A 13615-nucleotide genomic window follows, 5' to 3' on the forward strand; every position below is an offset into this window, starting at 1 on the left:
AAAATATTTCTTGGATTATGAGAAAAAACATAAGCCTTTGATTTATAGATCTCTTACATAGATTGGGCAAGCTAGATCAAAGATTGAGACCCAATTTTAGGTATGTTAAGTGCAACTTATAGTTTAGGATTTGTATCTTGATCTCTCTAGAGGTGAATTTAATAATAAAGGCCATCTACTAACATTTGGTGTATGAAAAATTATCTTAAGCTTGTAAATTGGATATGCTTTTGTGATTTGATTTTTATATATTTTTAGATCAAGGATCAAATACTTCTTTGATTATGATAAAGAACAAATCCCTTTGGATTGTAGATCTCTTACATAGATTGGGCAAGCTAGATTAGAGGCCAAGTTCCAATATTTAAGCATGTTAGGTGTAGCTTATACTATTTTTAAAAATGTGATTCTTTAGTTGTGATTGGGCTTCATCCCAATATTTGCACCTCAAAGTAGCAAAGCATTGTAGAGTCACTCAATTGCATGTTCAAAATTGGAGTCCTTCCATTACCAACATCCCCATTCTATAGATTAACTTGTGACTTGTTGGGAAGTCTAACCAGTCATGGAAAAAAAACTTTTTTCTTGATCAATTATTAAAAAAAGAAAGGGCAAGTTCCCAGAGTAGCGAGTTTTGTCATTTCTATATGAAACACTCATTGCATAACTAAAGCACTCGAAAAACTCACCCTTATTTTAAGGTCATTGACAATGTCCCAACCGGTGTTTTAATATTCCAACCAATACAAATACTCTAGAATGCTTTTTTTTTTGTGGTGAGCAACATATTGTTTGGATTTGTATGTAACTCAGCTTAAGATCCTCACCACCAGTGCTCACGAAAAACCGAGGTTTAATGTAATGTGAATTGCAAAATTAAAAAAAAAACTTTCAAAATTGAAAGAAGAAGGTTTAAAACTTAGAACTCTTAAAAATTATTAGTTATAAAAATGGCAAATACATGTAATTTGATTCAGAAATCTCTGCAAAAATTTGAGTTAGAGGTTTTTGTATTTGCTACCAAAAATGTTTTTTGTGAACACTGCTCACCACACGTAACTACATGAACTTGAGCTATATGGCCGGGCGCAAGTCAAACATTTGAATGACGTGGCTAAATATATGGGTTGAATGCATTGGAGGAGGTGAGAGGAGATCCATTTTGAGCTTTGAATGGTTGCGCTGCCACTCGTTGTTGAAGAACACCTAAGCATAGCTTGTGCTAGTTAATCAAACATTCACTATTTTTGAAGCTACTTGAGTCATTGCGGCAAGTTCCATTTTTGGAGGAGATAGCCAGAGGCCAGGTCAAGCCACCAGTAGGCCACACCAACTGTTCCATGGTCAAGATAGACTCTCGCGCTAGTCAATTGACCTGCGCGTGTCTCGGCTCTTAAGGTGAATGTTAATGACAAAGGGCCCTTTTGTAAGGTGGGGTCTGGAGCTATTTAATATTCTATGGGGTCTAAAAGAAAAATTGAGTGAGGATTGCCAATTGGGCGTGCCTTTTGTGATTTGATTTTTTCCAGCGTTCGACCGGAGTCTCTAACGTCCGACTCTTTTGCATAAGTTTTAGGGATGATTGGGTTGGAAATAAGCAAAGCCAAGCAGGCACGGGCACCCCCACCCCCACCATCATCATCATCCTCATTTTCATCATTTTTGTCATCGGCGCGCGTGTCCTTGTCTAGACTCTACCCCCTCCTTTCCCAAAGACTTCTAGTTCTATCACCTCCTTCTTCTCCTCCTCATCCTGGCTATTCTCTGTGCAGCAGGCAGCAGACAGGCAGGCAAGAAGAAGAGAGGAGACGACGACAACGCAGGCACCAGGAAGAAGATCAGGCACAAGCACTCTCTTCTTCTGTAATTAGGTCGACCGTCGGCTACCTAAGCAGAGCGAGCGAGCCACAGAGACAGAGAGAGAGAGAGAGAGAGAGGGAGAAGGAATACAATAAAGGGCGGTGCATAGGTGAACGTGACGCCGTGTGCCTCGATTTTGTCTCCCGCACAAGCATCAGTTTCTCGCTCCCCCCCCCCCGGGCCTCTTGGAGTGAGAGCCTTTTTCCCCTTGTGAGACCTCTGTCCTTTATCGCACCTCCCCTCCCGCTCCTGCTGCCCCTGGTATCGGCAATGCAAATGGTGCAGAAAGCGGATCTTATCAAGCTCAGATCAGGTAAGCCCCCGGCAGGACCGCCAGTTCCTTCCTTGACCGACCTTGCGTTTAGAGGATAGCGCGTCTCTCTCAGAGAGTTCAAGCAGGGCCGCTGGGAGGAGTCACCACATCCCCCGCCTCATATTACATCCTTGACTGCCTTGCATCAGAGATAAGGAAATAGGCCTTGTACGTCTCCGTCTCCGTCTCGCCCAAGATATACATCCCTGCCACAAGCGCCAATGCCTCTCAAAGCTCTTGTGCGCGATCTTAGAGACTTGCGGGATGGCATTGGTAGCTTGTCCAGGCGTACTTTTGATGTGAGCTTTTCCCACAGCAGCAGACGAGTGCGCTCTCAGAGTGCAGTGTTAGACATCCAGCGCGTCGTAGTGGCGGCCACCAGCGATGATGTGGATGCGAGTAGTGATGAGGATTTCTCCTCATTGTTGGTGCCGTCTCAGCAGGGGCGCTGGGCAAACCTTCCTCCTGAGCTCCTCAGAGATGTTCTCCAACGAGTAGAGTCTGCGGAAGGGTCCTGGCCTGCCCGCAAAGATGTTGTGGCTTGCTCTGCCGTTTGCAAGACATGGAGAGAGATTACCAAAGAGCTTGTAAAGGCCCCTGAGGAATCAGGCAAGCTGACCTTCCCCATCTCACTCAAGCAGGTACTTCCATTTACCTTTCCCTGTTTCAGGAAGTACTTGAAGTGGAAATGTATCACCGTTGGTTTTCAAACTACCAGCTTCATTGGGCCAGTGCTTCTGAAGGAATTAACCTTTGTACTCGTTCTCAGATCTGTCTTCCCAGGCTTATGTAGTTTGTGCTTTGAACTATGAATGTGCAGCCTGGTCCAAGGGATGCTCCAATGCAGTGCTTTATCAAGCGGGATAGGGCAAGCTCCACATACTCTCTCTACTTGGAACGTTCACCCTGTAAGTTTCCATGGCAACTGTGCGTCTGCAAATCACATTGAGTTGGAACCTGGTCTTAGGGCTTCAGGTCTTTTCTGTGTGATGTTTATTTGTTGTTCTCAACTTTTGTATATGTTACTGGCAGCCTTGCTTGTCGAGAATAGCAAATTTCTTCTCGCAGCTCGGAAGTTCAGGAAAGCAACTAGCACAGAGTACATCATCTCTTTGGATGCAGATGACATGTCAAGAGGCAGCAACAGCTATGTCGGCAAATTGAGGTTGGTGGCATGTTTGAGGCCATGACAAGAATAGTGTGTTGTGCACAATGCCATGTGAGATTCACGAATGTGATCCACACATTTTAGCCCTACCATTGTATGATGGTTGCCTGTTTTAGTTTCCTCATGAGTCACAAGACTATATTTATGTATGCCATCGTTTTGTTTTGAGGGGAAAATGTGGTATGTCTGTGGCAGGTCCAACTTCTTGGGGACTAAGTTCACTGTGTCTGACAGTTTGGCTCCTCACAGTGGGGCCTTGGTTCCAACTGGCAAAGCATGTAGGCGTGTTGGCATGAAACAAGTATCCCCTGGTCGAGTTCTCTCTGGCAGCTACAATGTGGCAAACATCGCCTATGAGTTGAATGTCTTGGGCACAAGAGGTCCCAGGCGCATGCAGTGCATCTTGCATTCCATTCCTTCATCTGTGATGGAGGTTCGTGGCAGTGATGCACTCACCTCCAGTCAGCAACTGTCTGGACCAGCAGCAGTAGCACCACCTGAGGAGTCCTCCTTCACATCCATCCCTTTTTCTGCACCCAATTTGGACATGGGAACTAATTTGGGCCTCAGTTCTTCTGGCAAGGCTGAGAGCAAAGCCACCAGTAGTCCATTGGTTTTAAAGAACAAAGCACCTCGTTGGCATGATCAGTTGCAATGCTGGTGCCTGAACTTCAGAGGGCGTGTGACAGTAGCCTCTGTGAAGAATTTCCAACTTGTTGCTGCCATAGAGCCTACAAATCTGGCAGTGCCTCAAAGTGAACAGGACAAGGTGTTACTGCAGTTTGGCAAGATTGGCAAGGACATCTTTACAATGGATTATCGTTATCCTCTGTCAGCCTTCCAAGCCTTTGCCATATGCTTGAGCAGTTTTGATACCAAGCTAGCCTGTGAGTGAGAGAAGATGTCAACATGAGCTGCTATCAATTAAGCTGCTGTTTGTAAAACTTAAGGATGGATCAATGGAGACGAGGGTTGAATGGATACTATTCTTCTCTCGTCTTTAGCTTTGAGTCATCAGTGGTTGTAATGTCCAAGGTAGTGATCATTGCAAGTCAGGTCTGTAATGGCAGCATGCTGCAAAGAATTGGCGTTACAATTGGTGCATTACCTTAGAGCTCTGCTTGCACTAAGGTTTTCTGGACTTCAGATGTCAGCTCGTTTTTCAGAATTATGTATTGTGTCCCTTTGTAAATTGGCTAACAGATATCTGGGCTGATCAAAGCCCTCCAGAAGTCCTCTGTTGGTTAGAAACATGAATCTCTCTATGCAGGATCTTGGATTATATGCTGATGGCTTGTTGTCAAACTCCCATTAATTTTGGCGTGCAAGCGTCTTGGAGTTAGCCTGTCTTGCTGATGGCTTGCGTAGTTTAACTTTTTTAAGGCCCCAGTAATTTTGCATTTGTCTTGGAGTTAGCCTATCTTGCTGATGGCTTGTGTTGCTTAACTTTTTTAAGGTCTCAGTAATTTTGCGTTCAAATGGGGTTCAATGAATCACTGTGTTAATGTTAGATGGTATTTCATACTGGTTTTGCCAGTTGTTTTACATTGGGTTTTTATTCTTTGGAATAGATCTTAGGAAACAGAAGAGTAAGTTATCTATTAGTTGAGGAAAACAAATTTCTTTTATGTTTTGCAAGTTAGATATCCAGTCGAGTGAGATGGCTTCAGTAAATGGGCTGTGTTTATACCTGATGGTGTTCCATACTGTTCTTGTGAGATGTCTGTCATGAGGTTTTTTGTTCTTTTTCGGAAGATCTTAGCAAACAGAAGAGTAAGCTATCCATGAACTGAGGAAACTGAAGTTTTTTGTATGTTTTGCAAGTCTGTCTGTCCAGTCAAGTGAGGTTGTTTTGTTGGCATTGGAGCTTGGCTGCAAGAGGGAACTTGGAACTTTATGTTGTGTTCTGGCTTGTGTACATACATCCAGCATGTGTGTGCTGCCTTATGTCTGTACATCCAGGATGGTGATTTCAGAGTGCAAAGGCAAGTCTGGCCATGAAAACTGGACATGGCAATTGAAGTAGAGGTACAAGGAGTTGAAACAGTCTGCCTGTGAAAGGATGCCGTCCTTTCTTTTAGTTTCCCACCCTTATCTTTGTATTGCAGAAGACAAACTGCCATTTCCAGGTCTTACAAATGACAGTTGGCAGGCATGTGATGCTACAGCTCAACACTTTGGTTTGGAGGCCTGATATGGCTGTGTTGTGCTCGGTTGGATGTTATGTCTATTGATGATCTTCTCTACGGGCCTCCCAATATGCTTTGTTCAGTAATGATTGTATTTTCCCTTGTGAAGATTAGCTGAGAGTTGGGACCCTCCTTGATGAGCCTAGCCTATGAAGGATGATGATGAAAAGAGTGTTCCCAGTCAGCGATAGCCTAGACCTGCATGAACACACCAGGACACAGGTGTCCAACCATCCGATGTAGCAAGGTATGGAACCTACAACCTTACGATTGTAGGCCTAAGTACCATCCACTAGCCTGTTACCTTTGGGACTAGAATTTATGTATTCTATGGAGGATCAACACAACTTTGTCATAACGATTCACTTCCTGGAGGTCTCACCTTGCCTCAAGAAAATTTCCACACCTCCAGGATGCCATTAACGAAAAAAGCCTGCGAAAGTGAGGAATGAGGGTAGAAGGGGAATTTTAATGAGCGCTAAAGCAATAACAGGTGTTGAAGCCCTCATTATCCATACGACACCAGAGTTGAAGGCAAAAGCTTAGAGCAAGCTGAACCATCCAATAATCAACCATGTGGAATGGTTCATTATTGCACAATTTTGAAGAGCTAGCCTATTAATCACAATGCAGAATCACCTCTAAAGAAAATTATACCAAAGCTATTCATGTGAATTTGGCTACACTCAAATCACAGCTTGTAAACCAAAATTAGATTTTTACAAAGTGATTTCTTGTGAAAGCCATGGCTGCCCAACTCCCTCTTATGACTAGGTGAACTAGGAAGATACATTCGTGCCACTAAATCAATTCTATAGTTAGAACATCTCAATGATGGGGGAGTCCATAATGGTCACTACACGCTATGAAGAAGATTCAATCATCAAAATTAGCATGCCCCACCACTACTAATGTGGCACTTGGGAGAAATAGTCAGGCATAAAGTAGTTATGCAATTGCCTCAAGGGTCTTAAGCACCACATCTATGGAGCTTTAAAAAGGTGAATTGATTTGTAGATATTTTAATGCAAAATATGATATGAAATTGGGTGTTTCAACTTGCAATACGATTGGGTACCTTTTGGGATAATTTTTTTTAAAAAGATAAAAAATTAACACAAAATAAATATAACTTATTGATATGGCACTTTTGTAAAACTTTTTTTGCGAACAATTTAAAAAGTCATTTTTTGGGGGAAAAATAAATTTTACTTGTTGATGTACGCTTTTGGAAGAGTGGTGGATCCCATCATGGAGGATGAAAAGGCTTGTTACGTGGGTGATAAAAAAGGGAGATCCCCTTCTTTTGGTGTGGGTCCACCACAAAAGATAGGGTCGAGCCTAGGAATGTAGGGACTCTAGGGGACAAAAAGGCATACAATGATGAGCACACTCAAGGATCTAATCTAAGTGTAAGGTTTCTTAATCAAATTCTTTACTAGGCCCTTTTCAAGTCTGTCTTGCTTGCACCTAATGACCAAAGATCAATGGTGTCTAAGGGCAACATCAACCCATTAGAAATCCCAAGATTACTTAGACCTATAATCACACACTTGCTTGATGATGTTTCGAACTACTATATGGAAGAACCATTGTAAGACGATTGTAAAACAAAGCTTATACAAACCCTTATGTCACTTGCAATGAAGGGGGAAATGTATTCCTTATGGAACATAGACTAGTCCTAATGGTGGTCCTTGGATGAGGAAGAGGTTGTGGCATGATCCAATCTAGAGAAGAAATCTCCTATTGGTGTTGTAATTAAACCTAGGTACATAACATATCATTCTTTAGAGAATCAAGAGTCCAATGAGGAAAACAAGGCATAACTAAGGTGTCTCAAATGTGTATTCACATATATATTCCTCAATTTCTCTAATTAGAAAGCATCCTCTAGTAAGGCATTCATACACAAGACCTAGCATCTCCATTAGAGCTATATATATAAGAAAGATCAACCCTAAGAAGAAAAGCCAATAGTTTCCATGATCAATTCGTATGGGGAACTATTATAGATTGATATTTTCAAAATCTTGATGACTATTAAAATTGTAAACACTCCATTGATGTCTTATATACTATCTAATTAAGAAGATGTTAAAAAAGAAACATTACTTATATGTAAATTCAAGTGATCAACTAAGCTTAGGAACTTTCCCCTAATTTTCCACTATATTTTTTTGTTTTTTTAATAGTTTTAAAGCATTTTAAATACATTTTTCACTATTTCTGTGTGTTTTTAATGCATAAATAACATTTTATTGAATAAATATGATGTAGCCACGAAAACATAGAAAAATAGTAAAATTCATGTCATAAGAACATTTTATATCACCATTTTATGAGATTATGCTTAAAATAAGACAAAAAATATGTAATTCTCACAATTTTTCATACTTTTTCTTATAGATAGATGTGGACCAAACCATCCAAACACCATTGTTGTGCTTCAAACTTCTAATGCACTTGGATAAGGTTCCATTTCACTTTGGCAATATCTTCCATAAACCATTTTCACTTCTCATGCCATTGCTTGTTGCCTCCTCTCAACCATACGAATAGGCATTATGTGCAAACGGAGGGAGGAGAGCGAAGGACAGCAAAAAGAAAAGGGAAAGATTGGAAATTTACATGTTGAAATCTTTCATTATATTTGACAAGAGTGGTATCATTGCATTCCTCTCAATGATTCTACATGAACTTTACTAGATTGATTGATGATTGTGGCTCACATGATCAAGTTTATGAAGTGCCTGGTGTCATCCTCATTGCCACAATTGGTTCTTTCTTAATTGTGTCCTTTCCCATCTTGGCCATGTGTTGTCTCAAATTTGGACAAAAAGTGGCTCTTGACCCCCACCCCTCTCATGTGCACAAAAAAAGAAGCCCAATTCTCCCCTTCCTCTTTTTCCTCATGTAAAAAGGCCATTTTGGAGTCAATTTTAAGTACAACCATCTCCTTTTGATGCAAACAAGACACTTCGACACTCTGTTGTTGTTGCTGCCCCTTGCAAACTAAGGTTGGTGCTCCATCGTGCCTTTGTGAGTTTTAAATGCTCTATGAAATGCACTTTTTATGCCTTGAAAAACATGTCATCTCCATCACTTTTTTTCTTGCATTTTTTCCTGGCTTGAGTATTTGTGCTGTACATTTTTGACAAAGTATCCCATGCCTCCTCCTTTGGCGTACTTGCATCCTGAATATGCATAATCATAGAGTCTGAAATACTGATAGACAGCCAGTACATAACTTTCCTGGCTCTCTCATGCCATGCTTTGAATGCCTGCATTTGCTGTTGATTGGGAACATCAAGAAGAACTGGTTCTTCTTCATTTCCTGTAACAAATTCCCAATATCCTTTTCCCATAAGGAAATTCGTCATTCTAAACTTCCATGCTTGGAAGTTGTTCTTGTCAAGCTTTTCAGTTACAATCTGTGAAAGAGAATCAGACGCCATTACAGAATACTGCAAAAAATTCTATCACTGCAAAAAACACAGCTTCACCCTCACAAGGGCAAATCTGCAAAACTGGCGAAAGTGGTATTTGACCACACAGTCACTTCCTAGTGACGATTTTGCATAAACAGGAACCAAGGATGATTCTGTAACTCCCAATGTCTCTGCACACGAGCATACGATGCAATATCTGTGGTTACTTTTCACCGACCTGTAGAACAGTGGTCGCACAGCATAAAACAGGGCTTTTTCCTGAGTGCGTGCAGAAAACTTTCGCCTCCAAAACAGGCCCCGAAATGGCCTCAAATCAAAAAAACAGGGTCGCGAAGAGCTAAAGCTCTATCCCGCAGCATATACTGCCCTCTTGCTTCACCGCGAAGGGCGTCTCAACCTGAGACAATGCACTCTTGCAATTTCCGGCTGTGCTACCTGCAGAGATCTGCTCCCAAAACAGAAAATGAAAGCAACACTGCTCCTCTTACCAGAACACCGCGAGCTTGGCTTGCTTTCTTGAGCTCCTTACCACGAACAAGGCTCTGATACCATGTCAAGATTGTGGGAGAGAAGAAAGGAGTCTCACTTGTAGCTTTCTTGCTTGCACAATGGGAGAATACACACAAGGGTGGAGGCTGAAAACAGTTTTTCTCTTCTTAGTTGTGTAAGCCAAAAAGAACTCTCATACAAAGAAATAGAAGAACCCTATATATGGGTCTCAAACCAAACTCAACTAACTAAGGTTGCATACTAACTGAGCCACGAACTAGAGTAGATAAGGATAGCTATCATGTAGCTATTATTCATGGGCGGTGTACCAACCGCGTCTACAACTGACAAGTCGGTGACATAAATACACAACGGTCACCCTGGCGTATCACGAGTGGAGCTCGATATCTCAACATAAGGTGCTAGAGTGGAAGAGGGACACCCCTCTCCTTCTCTTCTTCTCCCTCTCCTTCTCTTCTTCTCTCTCTCTCTCCTCTTCCTCTCCTTCCCTCTCTTCTCTCCTTCCTCCTCTTTCTCTTCTTCTTATTTTCTTCTCTCCTCCTCCTCTTCTTCTTCCTTCTCTCTCTCCTTCTCTTCTTCTCTCCCTCTCCTCTACCTCTTCTCTCTCTCCTTCTCTTCTTCTCTCCCTCTCCTCTTCCTCTTCTTCTTCTCTTCTCCTCCTTCTCTTTCTTTTCTTCCTCTTCTTCTTCTTCCTCTTCTTCTCTTCCCTCTTCCTCTTCTTCTCCTTCTCACTCTCCCTCTTCTCCTTCTTCTTCTTCTCCTCTCTCTCCCTCTTCTTCTCCTTCTCTCTCTCCCTCTTCTTCTCCTTCTCTCTCTCCCTCTTCCCCTTCTTCTTCTTCTCCTTCTCTTTCTTCTTCTCTCCTCTCTCCTCTCTCTTTCCTCTTCTCTCTCTTCTTACCCATTCTCTCTCTCACAACGATCACAGGTGGGGTGCGCTGCCGATCAGACGCCAGGGGGTGCGCGCTGTGGAACCAGAGGGAGGGGCATTGTTGCTCACGGCCAGTGCTTACGGACAGCAAGGGGGTGCCTATCTTTGACGAGGGGGGGTCTCTACCAGTCCGCAAGGGGGGGGGTTCCTATTGGGAGCACGGGAATATTACATCCTCTCCCCCTTAGAGGAATCGAGATGTCCTCATCTGGAATGCGCTTAGGGTTCATTGATAACAAGTTATCATTGGATTCTAAAACCTGTGGGTTAGGACCCATCACGCTTCCGGTGTGCAACTCTGATGATGTAGCATAGCCCTTAGATTAAGCAGTTTTGCTCTGGTACCAACTGTAACGTGCCCGCTCCTCAAATCGCGGGACAATCTTAACAGTCCATCAAGAGATATTTCTAGAAGATGTCGCCTGGCACTCCTAAGGAATGACACGGGTTTTGCCAACTAGAGTCTCTCGAGCTTGCCCCGCAATGGAACTTATCCAACCATTCCCACTAGGATCGACCTAAAGTTCGGGTTCGCAGCCAACATTGTCTAAGGTCATAGACCATCAACTTTTTCCTCTAACACTTTTTGTTAGCATTTCCTTTGAGGAAAGCTCTCGGCTAACTGAGACCACCCTTCCGTAGGATAGACCCATTGGTCACATTCACTATGCTTCCCTCGCGGGTTGTTTTAGTTATCTAATTACCTACCACATTATGTTTGACACATAAAAGCAGCTTCCTTAATTAACCTGTTAGTCACAGGTTCCTTTACGTAATTTAGGGCACAGACACGAAGACAAGATAAAACAAGATCAAACACTTCCTTAATTTATCTTCAGATTAATGTGTGTCTCCTGCCCATACAGGAGAATTAAGTGTTCCTTTCTGCCTCCGCAAAAAAATCCTTCCGTCTTTCAGCAATAACACCCGAAGGTTTATCCTTCCAAGATTCCACCTTGTAACTAGTATCAACGCCTCGAGATCCCATCTTGAGTCACGTAGAACACATGTAGGGCCCGGAGGCATTGGGATTTACGGCCAGAGCCCTCACTGGCACCCAAGCATGCTCCTACGCTAAGTAATTTCCACAGAGAGACCTCTCACGGTGGCAGGTTCGGTCCACATTCCTGGCGCGGATTCACAACCCCCTTGGTTAGGCTTTCACGGTTTGTAGGGGTAGTTCGCACCATCCTTCCTTAATTATCCCTTTAGGAAATCAACCACAGATGAAGCACCCAGCTTAAAACAATCACTAGGGAAAACATTCCTTTTGTTTCCATGGAAATCAATCATCTCAGACCCGGCCATTCAATCATCAAACACACCCCACTTAGGTTAACATCCAAAACCACATTAACAAACACTTGAATGCACAACCTCTTTCTTCAAGGCATCACAATCCCATTGCATGCACAATCAGAATTTAACTTGGATGTATCAACACACTTTTATAACCTTTTCAACAACCAAGCATAACTTGGGTCAACAATCCATATTTAATAATATCAACCTTCGTTAAAACCATTTCAATAGTTCCAAGAAACACGCTTAGCATGAATCAACTACCCTAAAGTTCTCTCTCCCCCTTGGGTTAGGGCTTATACCCTGTTGACCCCAATTATCACTACCTTAGGTTTCCCTATACTATAGTCAAATAGTTCCTGGACAATCCCGTTGTCCTAAACTTCGTAGGTCAATTTTCTTTCTTAGCAATTCACAACTGCCCTAAATCCATAGGTCTAATGGACTGTATCTTGGACTCAACCTAAGGTCCCTTTGTCTTATGCGACCCTCGACGGTTGTGACTTACTTGACAATCTGTCTAGTTTATTGAGTTTCACAAGCATAGAGCCTTTGATGGACAACCCTTTGTTGGAAAAGAAACAACTAAGTCCTTGGAGTTGGGTTCTTAGGTTTTCAAGCTATGGCAATAAACCCTCCTTGTTGGTCATCAGTTGGACGTCAACTTTAAGTAAATGCAACATCTTCTAACCTTCTATCTTTGAGTGTGATACTTTGCAGGATTTTTACTCTTTTTATTTTTCTTTCCTTCCGCCTAAGCCATGAATGCAATAAACATTTGTACGCAGTGTATGATAATCAAAGGCCTATTTAACTCTCAATGAAATAGAAATTAAGATTACCTTATATCTTCCTAATGCAATTGTGATACCTTCCTTTTCTATCATTGCGACCCTTAGTGCACCCTTATCTTTCCATTCCCAATGTATGCAATGTAACTTGAATATCCTCCTTGCTAAAATAGAAAAACAAGAGACCTAGTTTGATACCTACTTGTTAAGCAATGATCCTTCAAGGAAGGTGACCTCCTATTGCTATATTTGATCAAAGGCCATAAATAAAAACTTAAACTCCAAGGCCTTGGCTCCTGTCACGTTCTATCATTTGTAGATATGCTGAGCTTTTACAGAGCGATCCTTCGAGTCCATTAGTAGACACGACCCTTCATCTTTGGCTTGTCTCTCTCTTCCTCCGTTGCGTACAAGGTGCTAGAGTGGAAGAGGGACAACCCTCTCCTTCTCTTCTTCTCCCTCTCCTTCTCTTCTTCTCTCTCTCCCTCCTTCTCTTCTTCTCCCTCTCCTTCTCTTCTTCTCTCTCTCTCTCCTCTTCCTCTCCTTCCCTCTCTTCTCTCCTTCCTCCTCTTCCTCTTCTTCTTCTTTTCTTCTCTCCTCTCTTCTTCTTCCTTCTCTCTCTCCTTCTCTTCTTCTCTCCCTCTCCTCTTCCTCTTCTCTCTCTCCTCTTCTTCTCTCCCTCTCCTCTTCATCTTCTTATCTTCACCTCCTTCTCTTTCTTTTCTTCCTCTTCTTCTTCTTCCTCTTCTTCTCTTCCCTCTTCCTCTTCTTCTCCTTCTCACTCTCCCTCTTCTCCTTCTTCTTCTTCTCCTCTCTCTCCCTCTTCTTCTCCTTCTCTCTCTCCCTCTTCTTCTCCTTCTCTCTCCCTCTTCTTCTCCTTCTCTCTCCCTCTTCTTCTCCTGTTTCTTCTCCTTCTCTCTCTCCCTCGTCCCCTTCTTCTTCTCCTTCTCTTTCTTCTCTCCTCTCTCCTCTCTCCTCTCTCCTCTCTCCTCTCTCCTCTCTCCTCTCTCCTCCCTCTTCTCTCTCTTCTTACCCCTTCTCTCTCTCACAACAATCACAGGTGGGGTGCGCTGCTGATCGGACCCCAGGGGGTGCACGCTGC

General features: G+C 42.7%; 1 protein-coding gene and 1 pseudogene across 1 annotated transcript; one reads left to right on the forward strand and one right to left on the reverse strand.

The window, feature by feature from the left end:
• The first annotated feature begins 1698 nt into the window (after positions 1–1698).
• Positions 1699–4677, forward strand: LOC148009080 (tubby-like F-box protein 5). The gene is made up of 4 exons (XM_087673831.1): positions 1699–2814; positions 2994–3081; positions 3206–3338; positions 3537–4677. The coding sequence occupies exons 1-4, from the start codon at positions 2395–2397 to the stop codon at positions 4234–4236; spliced, it is 1341 nt and encodes a 446-aa protein (XP_087529957.1). The 5' UTR covers positions 1699–2394; the 3' UTR covers positions 4237–4677.
• Positions 4678–5711: 1034 nt separating this feature from the next.
• Positions 5712–13369, reverse strand: LOC148009081 (uncharacterized; annotated as a pseudogene).
• Between the last annotated feature and the right edge of the window lie 246 nt (positions 13370–13615).

The sequence above is a fragment of the Lygodium microphyllum genome, unplaced genomic scaffold (assembly GCF_053477565.2).
Source record: "Lygodium microphyllum isolate KBCC unplaced genomic scaffold, Lygodium_microphyllum_v1.1.10 scaffold_41, whole genome shotgun sequence".
Lineage (NCBI taxonomy): Eukaryota > Viridiplantae > Streptophyta > Polypodiopsida > Schizaeales > Lygodiaceae > Lygodium > Lygodium microphyllum.

What these genes read in the sequence shown, in the direction of transcription:
- LOC148009080 (XM_087673831.1), top strand. Translation starts at nt 2,395, where the DNA reads ATGCCTCTCAAAGCTCTTGTGCGCGATCTTAGAGACTTGCGGGATGGC. An exon ending in TCCCCATCTCACTCAAGCAG is followed by an intron (nt 2,815 to 2,993) that starts GTACTTCCATTT and finishes ATGAATGTGCAG; the next exon opens with CCTGGTCCAAGGGATGCTCC. An exon ending in AGCTATGTCGGCAAATTGAG is followed by an intron (nt 3,339 to 3,536) that starts GTTGGTGGCATG and finishes TGTCTGTGGCAG; the next exon opens with GTCCAACTTCTTGGGGACTA.